At 49.2% G+C, this 18,564-nt stretch overlaps 2 protein-coding genes across 2 annotated transcripts in view; both read left to right on the top strand.

Moving 5' to 3' along the window:
• The first annotated feature begins 2,867 nt into the window (after nt 1–2,867).
• Nucleotides 2,868–3,599, top strand: LOC124553548 (atherin-like). The gene is made up of 2 exons (XM_047127395.1): nt 2,868–3,339; nt 3,487–3,599. The coding sequence occupies exons 1-2, from the start codon at nt 2,868–2,870 to the stop codon at nt 3,597–3,599; spliced, it is 585 nt and encodes a 194-aa protein (XP_046983351.1).
• Nucleotides 3,600–10,059: 6,460 nt separating this feature from the next.
• Nucleotides 10,060–18,564, top strand: part of LOC124553547 — a 328,767-nt gene continuing 320,262 nt past the window's right edge. Inside the window, exon 1 of the mRNA XM_047127394.1 lies at nt 10,060–10,894. Coding sequence (XP_046983350.1) covers nt 10,060–10,894 — 835 coding nt within the window. The remainder of the gene's footprint in view (nt 10,895–18,564) is intronic.

Raw genomic sequence — 18,564 nt, 5'->3', positions numbered from 1 at the left:
CACAGAATGGAATATATACCGCAAGGATAGGATAAACGCCAATGGTGGAGGAGAATTTATAGCAGTAAAGAATTCAATAATATCCAGTGAAGTTATTAGCGAATGCGAATGTGAAATAATCTGGGTTAAGTTAAGTATCAAAGGTGGGTCAGATATGATAGTCGGATGCTTCTATAGACCACCTGCATCAGCAACCGTAGTAGTTGAGCGCCTCAGAGAGAACCTGCAGAACGTCGTGAAGAAGTTTCGTGATCATACTATTGTAATAGGGGGAGACTTCAATCTACCAGGTATAGAATGGGATAGTCACACAATCAGAACTGGAGCCAGGGACAGAGACTCTTGTGACATTATCCTGACTGCCTTGTCCGAGAATTACTTCGAGCAGATAGTTAGAGAACCAACTCGTGAAGCTAACGTTTTAGACCTCATAGCAACAAATAGACCGGAACTTTTCGACTCCGTGAATGTAGAAGAGGGTATCAGTGATCATAAGTCAGTGGTTGCATCAATGACTACAAGTGTAATAAGAAATGCCAAGAAAGGAAGGAAAATATATTTGCTTAACAAGAGTGATAGGGCACAAATCGCAGAATATCTGAGTGACCACCATCAAACGTTCATTTCTGAGGAAGAGGATGTGGAACAAAAATGGAAAAAATTCAGAAACATCGTCCAGTACGCCTTAGATAAGTTCGTACCGACTAAGGTCCAAAGCGAGGGGAAAGATCCACCGTGGTATAACAATCATGTACGAAAGGTACTACGGAAACAAAGAAAGCTTCATCATAGGTTTAAGAGTAGTCGAATCATAGCTGATAAGGAAAAGCTGAACGAAGCGAAAAAGAGCGTAAAGAGAGCAATGAGAGAAGCATTCAACGAATTCGAACATAAAACATTGGCAAACAATCTAAACAAGAACCCTAAAAAGTTTTGGTCATATGTAAAATCGGTAAGCGGATCTAAATCCCCTATTCAGTCACTCGTTGACCACGATGGCACCGAAACAGAGGACGACCGAAGAAAGGCAGAAATACTGAATTCAGTGTTCCGAAACTGTTTCACTGCGGAAAATCGTAACGCGGTCCCTGACTTCAGCCGTCGCACGGACGCCAAAATGGAAAATATTGAAATAAACGATATCGGAATTGAAAAACAACTGCTATCACTTAGTAGCGGAAAAGCATCCGGACCAGACGAGATACCCTTAAGATTCTACAGTGATTATGCTAAAGAACTTGCCCCCTTTCTATCAGCAATTTATCGTAGATCGCTGGAAGAACGTAAAGTACCTAGCGACTGGAAGAAAGCGCAGGTCGTTCCCATTTTCAAGAAGGGTCATAAATCAGATGCGAATAATTATAGGCCTATTTCGCTTACGTCAATCTGTTGTAGAATAATGGAACATGTTTTGTGTTCTCGTATTATGACGTTCTTAGATAATACAAATCTCCTTCATCATAACCAACATGGATTCCGCAAACGGAGATCATGTGAAACTCAGTTCGCCCTATTTGCCCAAGAAATTCACAGTGCCGTAGACACTGGCGAGCAGATTGATGCCGTATTCCTGGACTTCAGGAAGGCATTTGATACGGTTCCGCATTTACGTTTAGTGAAAAAAATACGAGCTTACGGAATATCGGACCAGGTTTGTGATTGGATTCAGGATTTCCTAGAAGAAAGAACACAACATGTCATTCTTAACGGTTCAAAATCTGCAGATGTAGAGGTAATTTCGGCAGTACCGCAGGGAAGCGTGATAGGACCTTTATTGTTTACAATATACATAAATGACTTAGTTGACAACATCGGTAGCTCCGTGAGGCTATTTGCAGATGACACGATTGTCTACAAGAAAGTAGCAACATCAGAAGACTCGTACGTACTCCAGGAGGACCTGCAGAGGATTAATGCATGGTGCGACAGCTGGCAGCTTTCCCTAAACGTCGATAAATGTAATATAATGCGCATACATAGGGGCAGAAATCCATTCCAGTACGATTATGCCATAGGTGGTAAATCATTGGAAGCGGTAACGACCGTAAAATACTTAGGAGTTACTATCCGGAGCGATCTGAAGTGGAATGATCACATAAAACAAATATTGGGAAAAGCAGGCGCCAGGTTGAGATTCTTAGGAAGAATTCTAAGAAAATGTGACTCATCGACGAAAGAAGTAGCTTACAAAACGCTTGTTCGTCCGATTCTTGAGTATTGCTCATCAGTATGGGACCCTTACCAGGTTGGATTAATAGAAGAGATAGACATGATCCAGCGAAAAGCAGCGCGATTCGTCATGGGGACATTTAGTCAGCGCGAGAGCGTTACGGAGATGCTGAACAAGCTCCAGTGGCGGACACTTCAAGAAAGGCGTTACGCAATACGGAGAGGTTTATTATCGAAATTACGAGAGAGCACATTCCGGGAAGAGATGGGCAACATATTACTACCGCCCACATATATCTCGCGTAATGATCACAACGAAAAGATCCGAGAAATTAGAGCAAATACGGAGACTTACAAGCAGTCGTTCTTCCCACGCACAATTCGTGAATGGAACAGGGAAGGGGGGATCAGATAGTGGTACAATAAGTACCCTCCGCCACACACCGTAAGGTGGCTCGCGGAGTATAGATGTAGATGAGCAAGGCTCTACGAGTAGCTTTGCACTTTGACTGACACACACACACACGTTGTTCTGTGCGCAGGACTATTACGACGATGAGGAGGACTACGAGGACGAGCGCGAGGATGAGGACGAGGAGTCGGGGGCGGCGCGCCTCTCGCGGCTCTCCGCCGTGACGGACGCGCTGCGCGAGCAGCTGGCGGCGGCGCTGCTGGAGGCGCGCGGCTCGGGGGTGGGCATGGAGGCGGTGCTCGCCGCCTTCTCGGCCGCCTCCGCCGCCTACAGCGCCGCCGCGCTCGCCGGCCGGCCGCCCTCCGCCTCCGCCGCCCCCGCTGTCGCCCCGGGAGCCAAGGCCGCCGCCGCCGTCGCCGCCGCCGCGGTGGCCGCCGCCGCCGCCGGGGGCGGGGCGGCGTTGGGGGCGGTCGGTCGCCCGGTCCCTCCCCCGCCGCCGCCCCCGCAGCCGCACAGGCAGCCGCAGCCGCCCCCGGCGCTGGACCCGGCGGCGCTGGCCGGCTCCATCGTGGGGGCGGCGTACGGCGCCGGGGGCGGCGGGCTCTTCGGCGTGGGCGCGGGCGTGGGTGTGCCCGGCGTCTTCCCGCCGCCACAGCACCACCACCACCAGCAGCAGCAGCAGCCGCCCCCGCAGCCGCCCCCGCCGCCTTCGCAGCCGGAGCCGCCGCCTGACACCGCCAGGGGCTTCCAGCATCAGGGTGAGTCAGCCAGCCTCCACCTGCCCGCTGCTCGACCTACCATCTCGGGACGGGTTGGTCGTGGTCAAGTTAGCTCCTTACTAATTCGTACAGTTCACACACTCCACTGTGTGCCGCGGTCCGGAGTCGGCTCGTAATACTCCGCAGACGAAGCTGCAGACGTCGTCGCGTGCCGAGATCGGAGGATGCTCTACCGGCTCTCGTGTGACGCGGAAGGTCGCGTCGCTCCCGTGACGCTGGCCGGAGCTGAGCTGAGCTGAACGTGTGTCCGACTCTTCGAGAAGCGCGCACTGTTTGGTTCGCTACCGCCCTCTGGCGGGAGGTGGAGCAAGTGTACGGTCGCGTAACCATCTAGGCAGTACGTACTGGGGCAGCGTCCGAGAGAGGTGGGGGTCGTCAACTGCTCGCCACGTGCTCTGGCCGACCTCTTGGCTGTCAGCGGCTGAGTCTGCCTTACCAAAGGCTGTCCTCGAGGGTCGATCTGCGGCCCCATCTTCTGGGACATAACAATCGAACCCCTCCTACAACTTCTGGATGGGGATGACAGGTCAGACGGAATTGTCGCCTACGCAGATGACCTATTAGTTGTAGTCACTGCAAACAACAGAGCCCAGTTGGAAGAGAAAGCCAGTGGATTACTACAAACAATTACTCAGTGGTGTCACAACGACAAACTCAGGATAGCCGAAAACAAAACAACATACATTTTACTGAAAGGATCACTCCAAAGGAATCCTTCGGTTAAAATTGGGGACACAAACATCAAACGAGCACGCATTACGCGCTATCTTGGGCTACACATAGATGAAAAATTGAATTTCCACGAACACATACGGCTGACAACAGACAAAGCAGAAAAAATACTCCACAAACCGGTGAGGCTAAATTCAAAACAGTACAGACTACCTCTACCAGTCATACGTACATACCACTGTGCGCTCTTCGAACCAGTACTCAGCTTTGCAGCTAGCACGTGGGCACATAGACTGAACGTGGTCACCAACAAAGCATCCGTCAGACGAGGGCACACAAGTGTCCCACTTAGGCTATCCGGAGCCCTCGCCACCACCTCAGCGGATGCACTGTTTGTGGTGCTCGGAATATGCCCCATAGATATCACCATCAAATACAGAGCTGCGAAGTACTGCTTAAAGGTGGGCAGACTGGATAAGGTAGACACAATAACCGGTGTGCGCATAGAGACGATACGTCACCTTAAAAGTTGGCGTTTGGATACGTGGCAAGGTGAGCGGGACGTAAGTGATAAGGGACGTAGACTGCACAACTTCCTCCCTGACATAAGGGAGCGGTTCAGAATGAGACACATCGAACCCAGCCGCAGTACGGTACGTTTCTTAACCGGGCACGGACCTCATCCCACGCACTTCAACCGCATGAGGCTGAGGCAGACACCTACATGCACATGCGGGGAAGAAGGTTCCCCAGAACACACTGTCTGTTTCTGCAGGCAATACGCGAACAATAGACATACACTACACTTAGATTACACAGATACAGACTTAGATATACACGCAGCAATAAGAGACGAAGAACAATGGGCACAATTAAACGCACTGACAAACAGTATTTCAAAAACAACACATGAAGAGTATATGCGGACACGACATCACAGACATGCCTATGTGCAGCGTAACAGAAATCTCCAGAGGGTGGACAGCGATACCCACAGTGACAGCGAAAATAGTGACAATGAGGAGGAAGCCGATATGTGACAGGAAATAAGCAAATTGTTAGCAATCTAGCCAAGAAAACACCAAATGCTGTACATGGATGCGCACCTAATGTAGTTAATACATACGATTAGTAATAAATAGGATAAGCAACATTATTTCTCTAGTAATAACCATTTGTGTGTGTGTGTGTGTGTGTGTGTGTGTGTGTGTGTGTGTGTGTGACTGGCGGTCAACGGCTCGATGAAACCATTTCGAGGTATTCACCGTCAGTCACACTCGCTGATGGTACTAACAAATCTCTCTTCTATCCTATCTTCTTTCTATATTCTTCTTAAAAAACAACAAAATTTTATTTATATTTCAACCTTATATTATTGTTATTTTGAAAAGTGTCATTCTTGTAAACGTTGTAGATAAAACAAAAGGAAAGAAAACTGTAAAAAGATGAAAAACGAAAATTGTAAGATGTACGACCTGTTTTAAACATCAGGTAACAGGTCTATAATTTGGCAAACAAATAAATAAATTACCCGCATAAGACTTGAAGTATATAGGCATGTACAAGACTTATACAGACTTACATCTACATCTACATGATTACTCTGCAATTCAGCATTTAAGTGCTTGGCAGAGGATTCGTCGAACCACAATCATACCATCTCTCTACCATTCCACTCCCGAACAGCACGCGGGAAAAACGAATACCTAAACCTTTCTGTTCGAGCTCTGATTTCTCTTATTTTATTTTGATGATCATTCCTACCTATGTAGGTTGGGCTCAACAAACTATTTTCGCATTCGGAAGAGAAACCAACCAGCAGGAGGAGGTCGTCTGCGTAGGCTGTCACCTCTAGCACCTCTTCGCCGTGTTGCGAACTGTCTAGAAGTGGTCCATGTGGATATCCCGAAACAGGGGACCTAAGACGGACCCCTGAGGACATCCCTTAGCTTGTCCAACTCTGCCGCCACGGGATGAAGCCAGACCTCCCGACCCTCACAATAGCTTCTCAGACAGCCATACAGCGGCCCTGGTCACTGTTTCTCCCGCAGGCTGGAGAAGATCCAAGGCCACCACAGGTTGACGTCAACCATGATGCCGACAAAGTACTTGCACGGGGTCGAGCCACAGGCCTCGGCCGCCAGAGCGATTCCGTCAGTTGGCGATAGCCCCGGCCCGAAGCCGAACTACCCGCCGCTCGTCCCGCACAGCACTTCGTGTGGAGTCAGTCTGTCAGCTAGCAATTTCTCGAATGACTTCGCAGAGATGTCTAATACGCATACTGCTCTGTAAGACTTAGCTTCAGCTGGGTCCTTCTTCAATAATCACTACATTGGCTACTTTCCAAGTTTTTGGGATATTTTCCTAAGACATTCATAGTGTAGGTGGGTAAGTGGAGATAGCATTTGGGCGCTAGGAACTGCACCACCTCCGCCGCAATGCCGGCTGTCCCGGGGGCTTTCCCTGTCTTCAGTGCTTTAATGTGGGCAGCCACCTCCTCTTCAGCAAACGGGAAGACTGCCCTGTCGCTTACTGATCTGTCGAGATCTTCGTTTCGTAATTGAGACTGGTCTTCGGTGTCAGTAGCCTCTAACCTCCCAAAACAGAATTATTCTGTAACCTCCCAGCAGTAAAAATATAATTATGTATATCATTCACATTGAGCGTAACACAGTTGAAATACCTCCCAACAGTAAAAAATAATTATATCATTCACCTTTAGTGTAACCTCGCAACAGAAAAATACCGTAACCTAGCAATAATACAATGTGACTAATCTCTCAATATAATTGTGGCTCGATTATAACCTTTCAGTAATTGACTGTGAATTTAAACTGGTGAATTTTGGACGTCAGCAGCGCTGCGTCATGGCCATGAAATACCATTCTGAATAAATTGAAGATTCTTACCTCAATAAGGTCGCCGGATAACGCTTATATATCTGCTCGTATAAGAATTTTTTTTTTGGCACAGCTCAGTGTAATGCTGGCCGATAGATTTGTCAGGTATAAAAAGAAACAAATGATTTTTCTTTACAACAGTCAGGATGACCATGGATTGGAGAAATTAGTAAAACTTTTAAATTGAGTTGAATGGTTGTCAGAAGTTAATTTTTGTAAGAAAGATTATTATTATTAAGAGATTTCTTTTTAAAAGCATTTACATCTGGACTTGTTATAACAATAGTGCATATGCTGGAGGCTGCTTTCGCCTTATACTACGTCGCTCAGGCTGCGCCATCGCTCCACACGACCGGCCCAGCCAACTCCATACACCAGACCGCTAGCAACTACTTACTCCTACTTCTACAGACACTGCTCTTACTGAATAAAACACTGCTCTCTGGTCTGAGATTCTCTTGTAGCTAACAAATCGCAGGCAGCGCGTGATCAATCCATCGAAGTTACGCCTGCTCGAGTGCGCCAGCAAGAAGAAATTCCTTAATCACGGACCTGCTACGAGCCGGGCAGCAGGAACTGGAGGAGGACCTCGGCAGTCCCCTGCCACGACTCCGCCGTCCCGTCCCCGTGCCTGATCGATCGTAACATTACTGGCCAGCGGCTCTTTTCCCTGACTAGTTTAGGGGGCACCCCTCGAAGGGTCCAAGGCTAATTGGTCTAATACAAATCTCTCTCAGGCCTGTATTCTGACTTCTTGAAGTTCTTTTTCAAATTTCTTTTTCGCCTCACAGTAGGTAAAGAAAAAAAAATCTTTATTCAAATCATTATTATTATTATACAAATTAACCTACTACCTAAATACATTAGTAGGTCCTATTTTTAAACTATTACAATTTACAGCTTTTACTTTCTAACACTACAGGTTAATGCTATAATGCCTTCACCACTATGGGGATTATTCTACTATTATTTACTATGCATGCTGTTATGATTATTGGATTGAATTTTCTGCTGCTGTTCGACTTTGATACTACTTTTAACAAGTTACTATGACTACTCTACCTGCAGCGTCACAGGTGTGCCAGAAGATACAAATCTAATGTTGCTGGCCTTTCCCACTGAGCTAATCCCAGTGGGAATGCCCCTGGCAGTAGGCTGGGCGATGACCTGGACGCTCCAGTTCTATACTAATATTATTATTATGCTAGCTCTGAACCTATAACTAATCTATATCTACTATAATGCAATGCTTTTGGAATGCTGACGTTCAGTTCAGTACTGGAGAATCTAGTCCAGTACCTATGCAGGGGCACCACGTGCAGGAGTCAGCTTCACCAGAACTGTGCAGACACTTTTGGAAAACCGGCGATTCTATGTGGAGTTCCAAGGAAGAAAGAGTAGATGGAGAAGTCAAAGGAATGGCTTGCCTCAGGGTAGTGTCCTTTCCCCCATATTGTTCAACATATTTACAAATGACCAGCCTCAACCTTCTCTTACAAAGAGTTTCATCTATGCAGATGATCTTGCCTTAGTCACACAAGCCAGAGATTTTGACACAGTAGAAAACCAGCTTACTGTTGCTCTCAAGGACCTATCTGAGTACTACAGAGTCAATAACTTAAGACCGAACCCTGCTAAAACTCAAGTTTGTGCTTTCCACCTACGCAATCGAGAGGCCTATAGAAAACTTACAGTGTTTTGGGAAGATCAAGAGCTTGAACATTGTTTCTACCCCAAATATCTGGGTGTCACCTTAGATCGAACGTTGACCTACAGAAAACACTGCACTAACACCAAGCAGAAAGTTGCTGCTCGTAACAACATCCTGCGGAAGCTCACTGGCAGCGTTTGGGGTGCAGATCCCAAACTACTAAGAACATCAGCCTTGGCCTTGTGTTATTCCGCAGCTGAATACGCATGTCCTGTATGGTACAAGTCATCTCATGCAAAGCAGGTTGATGTGGCCCTGAACGAAACCTGCAGGACAGTAACGGGATGCCTCAAAGCTACACCTATTGATAAACTCCATAAACTAGCAGGTATTGCTCCTCCAGACATAAGGCGTGAAGTCGCAGCCAAACTTGAGAGACATAAAGCAGATCATAACACCGATCACCTGCTACATGGATACCAGCTACCAATTAGTAGACTCAAATCTAGGAGGAGCTTCATGAGAACTACTACACCCCTCACCGGTCGGACTGGAGCAGCCAGACTATCTCAGTGGACAGCAAAATCTGACAGTAACGATTGGATGACTCCTTCTGAGACCCTTCCTCCTGGTGGAAATCAAGTCTGGACAGTGTGGAAGTCTCTAAATCGGCTCAGGAGTGGCGTCGGACGAACTAAGGACAATCTGTTTAAATGGGGCTTCATGAAGGAATCTTCCACCTTGTGTGACTGCGGAGAAGAACAGACAACCAAACATTTAATTAACTGTCCTAGATGTCCTGTATCATGTTCCACACAAGAGCTTGTTGATGTTTCAGACAATGCCGTTGCCGTTGCACAATTTTGGGCTAATACCGTTTAGTTTGTTCTTTTATGATTTGACCTGATTTGTTATATTGTATATATTGTAAATATTGTTGTAATGTTTTTGACTCGAAATAAATAAATCTATATCTACTGTCATGATCGGTGCGTTGTCAAGTCCGGTGATGATGTAGGCCTACTATCCCCCCCCAACCGACAGCAGCTAGACTGATACCACGCACTGATCAAGTCAAGCAGTGTGCGTGGCGCTTACACGCGGCGGCGTGTGTTCGCGGCAGGTACGTCGCCGCTGCGCGTGGCGGACGAGAAGCAGACGCAGACGACGCCGCCCGTGTCGCCGGCGTCGCCCGCCCCCGCCGCCCCCGCTGCGCCCCAGCAGGCGCCGCTGCGCCAGTTCTGCCCCCCGGCGGCGGCGTCGTCGTCTTCGTCGCGCGACTCGCCGCTCATCTGGGAGATCACGGACGACGACCAGCTGCACGACCCGCCGCCCCCGCGGCCCCCCGCCCCCGCGTCGCCGCAGCAGCAGCAGCAGCCCGCGGCGCCGCCCCCGGCCCCCAGACAGGGAGGCGGCGGCAAGGCGGCGCGGCCCGCCAAGTCGCTGCGCGGCATCGAGGCGATCGCGGCGTCGCTGATGGAGCAGAAGGCGGCGGCGCCGTCGCCCGCCCCCACGGCCGGGGAGGCGGCGTCGCTGTCGCTGCCGGCGCTGTTACTGTCGTCGCCGCCGGCGCCCGCCTCCGGCCTGCTGCTGGACCTGTCGGCCCCCGGCGCCGCCCCTGGGCGCCGCGCGGCGCGCTCCCGCGGCAAGGCGCGGCCGTCGCGCTCGGTGCCGCCCCCCGCCGCCCCCGCCGCCGACCTCCGCCGGCGGCAGCCCGAGCCGGCGGGGGCGGGCGACGCCGCCCCCGTGGTGACGTCGGCGCGCGCCGACTCCTCCAGCGCCACCGACCTGCCGGAGAGCCCGCAGGCGTCCAGGGGCGCCGCCGAGGACGCCCCCGCCGCCCCCGCCGAGGCGGACAGCACGTCGGACCCGGCGACGGCGGCGGCGGCGGCGGACGAGTCGGAGGTGGGCGCCCTGCTGGAGGGCCTGGTGTCGGCCGTGGTGGCGCTGCAGCTGGGCGCCGAGCCGGCCGCAGACCGCTGCCTCGCGCGCGCCCTCTCCCAGCTGCACGTCGGCCCGCCGGAGGAGGAGGAGGAGGAGCGGGCGGCCACTGCGGCCGCGGCGCCTCCTCCGGAGGCGGCGTCGCCGAGTCCCGCCGACGGAAACCACCCCCCGGCCGCGCCGGCCGAACCTCCCCAGACCGCACCGGAGGCGGCGGGCGATCCCGGCGGCGACTCGCCGGAGGCCGCCGAAGATGGCGACGGAGGCGGCCGGAGGCAGCAGAGGGCGGCGGGGGTGTGCGCTGCCGTGCAGACGCCCACCTCGCTGCTCTCCGCCGACGCCTCCACGTCCGACGCGTGCCCCGACACAGGTAGGGTACCGCAGCGCACGTAAAGGGGCCGAATAAAATCTGCCGCTCTTACGAGCCGCTACTCTTGCCGCTGTGCTAACACCCGCTCCCGTCCCATATTCCGAGTTGAGCTCAATCGGGCCCGGCTAGCACTCGGCTCTCCGAGGTCTCTTCGGACGGATTTACGAGGCACGCCGCTTCGTACAAAACACTCGAGCTTTCGACGTCTGTCTCATTGCGACTGAAAAACCCACTGACTGCCAGGGATAGCACACTGTTCCACTTACACCGATGTACGACGCACCGCAGTCGTGTTCGGGAAGTCGAGACGTATATAAACTTGATACCGTAAATTTAAGATCTGCCAAGCCACGAAAATGCCCCAAATTGCTCTGAAAACCACCTACAACACAGCACGTGCGCGTCGCGTGACATTTTCCGTATACTCCCTTGCCGTCTTGGCGCCAAATCGCAGTCCCAGACAAAACAATCTACAGGATATTTCTTGTAGTAAATTTAATGTAATTAAATTTTCTTCCGGGACACATTTCCGCTGCAGACCGTCTTTTTCGAATTTTTCCAGGCACACGTGCAAAGCGACATTCAAATGCACCCCCACCACCCGCACACTCATCTACGTCCCCTTCATCCACCTCCCCGCCACTTCCCCCCCCCCTCCCCCCCACGGGGGTCTTTCGTATGTTGTTTGTGGCACTCCTTCCCTTTTTTTTGGCTTGTGTCTTTCTCCCGCAATCACGCAGGGTCGCCATCGTTAATCAGATTTGGCAAGTTTAATTTAGGGAGTGGCCGGCGGCCCTTGCTGCTGCCACCTCGCGCCCCTGGGAAGGAATCGGTGTACCCCAGCTGTCTGTGTCGAGTGTAATCCGTGGAATAGTGCGGATGTCTTTCAGATGTCTGCGAGTCGTGTAACTTGGGCGGGACGTGGGGATCAGTCCGGTATTCACCTAGCGGGATGTGGAAAACCGCCTAACAACCACATCCAGGCTGGCCGGCACGCCGGCCTCCGTCGTTAAGCTGCCGGGCGGATTCGATCCGGGGCCGGCGCGCCTACCCGAGTCCAGGAAGCAGCGCAGAAGCGCTCTTCGCTAACCTGGCACTCCTTGCTACCACCACACAAAAATTTACACACATCATTTCACACATTCATCGCTTCGTGGTCTCCTTTGTCTGAGCTGTTACGTGACCGGCTCCCTCGGCTATGTTCTTAACATTATAAATGTATAAGGTTTTCTGTGCCTGTAGTGAAAAGAAACTTACTTAAACGTTATAGAAAAAACTAATTACCTCTACATTTACATCTATACTCCGCAAACCACCGTAAGGTGCATGGCAGTGGCTGCATCCCACTGTACCAATTATTACGGTTTCTTCCCGTTCTACTGACGTATGGATCGCTGGAGGTATGATTGTTTGAATGCCTCTGTGTGTGCAGTAATTATTCTAATATTATCCTCACGATCCCTATGTGAGCCATATGTACGGGATTGTATGATATCCCTAGAGTCATCATTGAAAGCCGGTTGTTGAAACTTGGTTAACAGACTTTCTCGGGATAGTTCACGACTATCTGGAAGAGTCTGCCGGTGCAGTTTCTTCACTCTCCCACGGGGCAAACAAACCTGTGACCACTCGTGCTGCCCTTCTCTGTATACGTTCGATATCCCCTGTTATAGTTCAGTTCTTTTATTTTGGCGGCTCGCGCATGCCCGCCCAGACGCGGGATATTGCTGCGTTGCCAGTTGCACGCGCCAAGAGAAGCACCGCCATAGTATACTATAGTTCGCAAACTTTAGGCTGGAGCGCGCAGTTTATGAAGTAAAGCCACCACGGCCGCATTAACCCTTTCGCTGCTACAGAGACGTGCTCCTCGCATTTTGTCGTCACTGCACTGCTCGCCTGTGCAGACACACGGTGTTCCGACTCCTTTGATACACTTATAATCGATTTCACAAAAACTATTTGGCCCAAAAATTAGATTTTTACACATCTTCTTGACTGATACCTTCCCCCCATAAATGACTTAATTTTGTTTCGATGTTCAACGCAGTTATTGTGCGGCATTAAATGTAGTAAACCATTACACGAATTTTTTTCTAAAACGTTCTGATTAAAACAAAGTTGGCGAAGTACACAAAACTGAATTGTGGACTTAATAAAACATAGAAGCTAAAGATTATTGTCAGCGAGGCGCAGTGCGCAAAGAATTTGTGTTTGTCACAACGGACAGCAGATACTCGCCAAAACGTAGATCAGTCGACGAAAACATTGAATATGATGATGTTGCCACAGCAGCGAAGCAAAGAATTGCGTCAGACAATCAAGTAGCTCGGCAACGTACGAGCTGAAATTCTGCTCTAAATAATACTTTTAACACTGTCGCAAAAGAATATATGTCAATATGAATAGTAAAACAGCGACGGCGGAAGAGAAGATATACAGACAAAACAGATAACATGAATATTGTATGTGTGCCTTTTCATTGTTTTTAATTGCTGTGAAAAGAAATATTGGACAAAATTAGAAAAACTTATTATGATTATAATGAAGAGACAAAGCACTAGAAATTTCAAAAAAATACATTCAAACGAATAAAATTCATGAAGTAAGACACGTCGATATTGTTTTTAAATAAGAAAAAATTTTGCACTAAGCGAGGTGTGAACTCAAAACCTTTCGCTTAGCAGTCATACACTTTAACCATGACGCTAACGCAGCTCGTCGTTCAGCATATCTCCCGGAGGACTTTAAACTATCACGCAAAATACCGACAAACACTGTTGGTATGATTATGAATTACTCACGTTTCGTCGAAGTACAATAGGAAGTAAACAATTAACGCTGTTCTTTCTTGCGAAAAAGCGGTTAGTGAGAATGATACTAACACCTTTCCTTGCTATCGTCTGAATTAGGAGGCTTATTGCTTGTTTGGTTTACTTGATTAATAGAATATGAAGCAATTGGTATAAAGAATTCTTTTTCCAAACTTTCTATAAAAGAAAGTGTACTATCAAGACATTGATTTTGTTCATTTACTTTATTTATGACTGAACGTTTCTAAAACTGAAGACACTCGTCCGTGCTCTGCACTGCAGTCGAGTTCTGACAACGTCGTTCTCTGTTCATTGGATGACTGTGTTTTGTGACGTCAGATGCGCAGCACGATCCTAAACTCGGTCGCCGTCGTAAATGACGCGGACTTTAGTCCTATTCGGTACGGATCCCACAGACTTGAGCAGTGTTCCAGAACCGGTGTCTGCGCCGCTGTCTTCGGCCATGTAACGCCTGTACTCCGCGACGGGAGCCATTTGCGGCTGCCTTCCGTGTTTGCGACTCCCCGTGTGTCCCCGCAGTTAGCGGTGGTTGCGTAAGTCCTGCGCCAGGTGTGCGGTATGCAGGGGCGTTGCGCCTGCGGACCGCGTGCGCGGCTACCCGCACGACGCGGCTGCGTGGCCGCGCTGCGTCGCGGCGGCAGCAGGCGCAACACGCCGTCGGTCATCATTAGGCAACGCACGAGCCGATCTTAGGTCGGTATTACACTATCATATTTCTTTGTCAAAGGTGATATGTCAAAGAAATTTGATGCTGTAATAGGAAACTTTGTCAAATCTCCCCTGTCCTCAAATAAATAAGGTCAAATCTACAGCGAGGCCCTAGATTTGATCATAGAAGTCGCTTGTCTTCTCTTCGCTGCAATGTGAAATGTTACCGCTAGGAGCGCTGACATTGCAGCAGCCTTCTGTCACCAGTAGTGTGTTTGTAAACGTGGCTGCGAAGTTTAATTCGTGTGTGACGTCAACTACGAAATTAATATAAATGTATGGAGCTGATGATGCGCTTTACACTCTGAGGCAGCTTCAGTACAAAAATATGTTAAGAAGACTGGAGAGCTACACAAAAATTGCGGATGTCATTAGCCGTGAGATACGGCCCGGGTGCACGGCCGATGACATAAAAAAGAAAACTAATGTCCTCCGCTCAAGCTACTCTCACGAGAAAGCAAAAGTACGTATCGATATACTTGTTTCATTTTGTATATATATAAATTCTGTGAGCTCCTCAGTCTTCTTAATCTATTTTTGTACTTTTGGGGGATGCCTCACATTGTGAAGCTCGTCATCAGCTTCATACATTCCTATTGATTCTGTAGTTGTGGGACACAAAATGTAATAATTACTTTGATGTACAATAAAAATAGTTCTTAATGCACAAAAAGTGTATTGAACATTTATTTACTTTCAGACATTGGTCCCCTAGTGCTTTATAAATTGCTTCACACGTTCCAGTAATTATTATTAGTTAATGTGCACTGCGGTATTCGAGAGCTGTACCGTAAGCTAGAGTAACTCTCTTCCGTAGCAAGGAATGAGGGTGTGTTACTGTGAGCCTGTCTCCTGCAGATATAGCAGCTCTTATGTGAGTACCGTGCTTCGTGATATGACGAGACACTTCACTGAGCGAATACTGAAATTTATGCTCATCCATTGTGTACGACTTGACGTCCTCCACTAGAAGCTGATGTAACAAATTTCGTTGAATGCTTTTAACGTTTCGTAAAATTCACGGCTTCACTCAGGTACATTACTCCCCCCCCCCCCCCCCCTCCCGCTTCTCTTCCAAATAATTCTAAATAACTGGGCCATGCCGATATTCTTCCGACAAAAAACGCAGACACTTACAACTAAACCTACCCGAGGAATACACTTTGATTACGATCGCGGTTTTGGGTATGTTGAAATGCAAAGCAAAATGAGAGGGGCATATTTTTCTATAGATGCGCATAGCGCTGTTAAGGGCGTGAAACACCATCTTGGGGAAAAAGAAACTCAGTCTAATACACACATCAAGAAAAGTTTTGCATAACCTCGGCTCCGAGAGGTCACAACCTGTACAGGAGTTGAGGAGATTGTAAGACAGATCAACATAAACATTATTTCCACCCTTTTTATGGCTCATGAAGAGCACACATTGCATGTCGTACCACCATACAGCGAGACCTTCAGAGGTGGTGGTCCAGATTGCTGTACACACCGGTACCTCTAACACCCAGTAGCTCGGCCTCTTTCACTGATGCACGCCTGTATTCGTCGTGGCATACTATCCACAACTTCATCAAGGCAGTGTTGGTCCAGACTGCCTCACTCATCAACGGCGATTCGGCGTAGATCCCTCAGAGTGGTTGGTGGGTCACGTCGTCCACAAACAGCCCTTTTCAGTCTATCCGAGGCATGTTCGATAGTGGTTCATGTCTGGAGAACATGCTGGCCCTTATAGTCGAGCGACGTCGTTATCCTGAAGGAAGTCATTCACAAGATGTGCGTGATGGGGGCACGAATTGTCATCTGTGAAGATGAATGCCTCGCCGATATGGTTGCACTATCGGTCGGAGGATGGCCTTCACGTATCCTACAGCCGTTACGGCGCCTTCCGTGACCACCAGTGGCTTACGTCGGCCCCACATAATGCCACCCCAAAACATCAGGGAACCTCCATCTCGCTGTCTAAGGCGTTCAGCCTGACCGGGTTGCCTCCAAACACGTCTCCGACGATTGTCTGCTTGAAGGCATACGCGACGCTCATCGGTGAAGAGAACGTGATGCCAATCATGAGCGGTCCATTCGGCATGTTGTTGGGCCCATCTGTACCGCGCTGCACGGTGTCGTGGTTGCAAAGATGGACCTCGCCGTGGGCGTCGGGAGTGAAGTTGCGCATCGTGCTGCCTATTGCACACAGCTTGAGTCGTAACGCGACGTCCTGTGGCTGCACGAAAAGCATTATTTAACTTGGTGGCGTTGCAGTCAGGGTTCCTCCGAGCCATAATCCGTAGGTAGCGGTCATCCACTGCAGTAGTAGCCCTCGGGCGGCCTGAGCGAGGCATGTCATCGACAGTTCCTGTCTCTCTGTATCTCCTCCGTGTTCGAACAACATCGCTCTGGATCTCTCCGAGACGCCTGGAAACTTCCCTAGTTCAGAGTCCTTCCTGGCACAAAGTAACAATGCAGACGCGATATAACCGCGGTATTGACCGTCTAGGCACGTTTGAACTACAGACAACACGAGCCGTGTACCTCCTTCCTGGTGGAATGATTGGAACTGACTGGCTGTCGGACCCCCTCCGTCTAATAGGCGCTGCTGATACCTGGTTGTTTACATCTTCGGATAGGTTTAGTGACATCACTGAAAAGTCAAAGGGACTGTGTCTGTGATACAATATCCACAGTCAACGTCTATCTTCAGGAGTTCTGGGAACCGGGTTGACGCAAAACTGTTTTTGGTGTGTGTACAATAAGAAATCGTTTTCGAGAGTTCCTCAGTTTTCTGACGCTTCGAAGCAGCTTACATTCGCACCACGCACTCCATGATAAAGAGAACCCACCAGAAGCCTAGTTTAACTCAACAGAATGTGGTGGCTGCCAAGTTTTGCTTGGGACGGCTAAACGATACAGCGTCTCACTGGCCGCGTTTCTCTGCGCGTGGCAGCGTCTTGATTCAGGCTCCTACAACTCCACACTTTGACGTCTTAAGTTCTCGTCCGTGTGCTTCTTCACGTGAACGAGGGGAGTTCCGTGTGACTCTGTTACGGATACTGGAGCTGTACTGTACAAAGTCTCAAATTCAAAGGTCGTTGCGGCATCCCTTCCCCTTTGATGCTGGTTAAGCCGTCGCCATGACTACGGAACCTGAAGGTCACTCCATGAATTGGCAAGGGATTTCAAAAATGGTTCAAATGGCTCTGAGCACTATGGGACTTAACATCTGTGGTCATCAGTCCCCTAGAACTTAGAACTACTTAAACCTAACTAACCTAAGGACATCACACACATCCATGCCCGAGGCAGGATTCGAACCTGCGACCGTAGCAGTCGCGCGGTTCCGGACTTCGCGCCTAGAACCGCTAGACCACCGCGGCCTGCAAAGGGATTTCAAATTGATTCCATATTTCTAGATTTTCAGAAGGCTTTTGACACTGTACCACACAAGTGGCTTGCACTGCAATTGCGTGCTTAGGGAATATCCTCTCAGTTATGTGATTCCTGTCAGAGAGCTCACAGTTAGTAGTAACTGATGGAAAGTCGTGAGTGTAACATTCCTCAAGATAGTGTTACAGGCCATTTACTGTTCCTTATCTGTTTAAACGGTTTAGGAGACAATCTGAAGCCGTCTTCCGTTGTTTGCAGATGATGCTGCCGTTTATCGACTATCAAAGGCATCAGCAGATCAAAAGAAATTGGAAAATCAGAAACGATATCTGTATTGTGCAAAAATTGGCAAGATAATGAAAAATGTTATGTCATCCACTTGAGTGCTACAAGGTATCCGTTAAACTTGGGTTACACGATAAATGAGTCTTATCTGAAAGCCGTAAATTCAACTAAATGTCTAGGAATTACAATTACGACAACTTAAATTTGAAGGAAGGCTAACCGAAGACTGCGTTTTATTGGCAGGACACTTAGAAAATGTAACAGATCTGCTACGGAGACTGCCTACACTACGCTTGTCCGTCCTCTTTCACAATAATGCCGCGCAGTCTGGAATCCTTACCAGATGGGAGTGATGGTGTACGTCGAAAAAGTTCAAAGAAGGGCAGCACGTTTTGTATTATAGCCAAATAGGGGAGAGAGTGTCACAATAATGATACAGGATTTGGGCTGCAAATCATTAAAACAAAG

The sequence above is a fragment of the Schistocerca americana genome, chromosome 11 (genome assembly GCF_021461395.2).
Source record: "Schistocerca americana isolate TAMUIC-IGC-003095 chromosome 11, iqSchAmer2.1, whole genome shotgun sequence".
Classification (NCBI taxonomy): domain Eukaryota; kingdom Metazoa; phylum Arthropoda; class Insecta; order Orthoptera; family Acrididae; genus Schistocerca; species Schistocerca americana.
The sequence above is the reverse complement of the archived record's forward strand: the minus strand, read 5'-3'. Positions and strand labels throughout refer to the sequence as shown.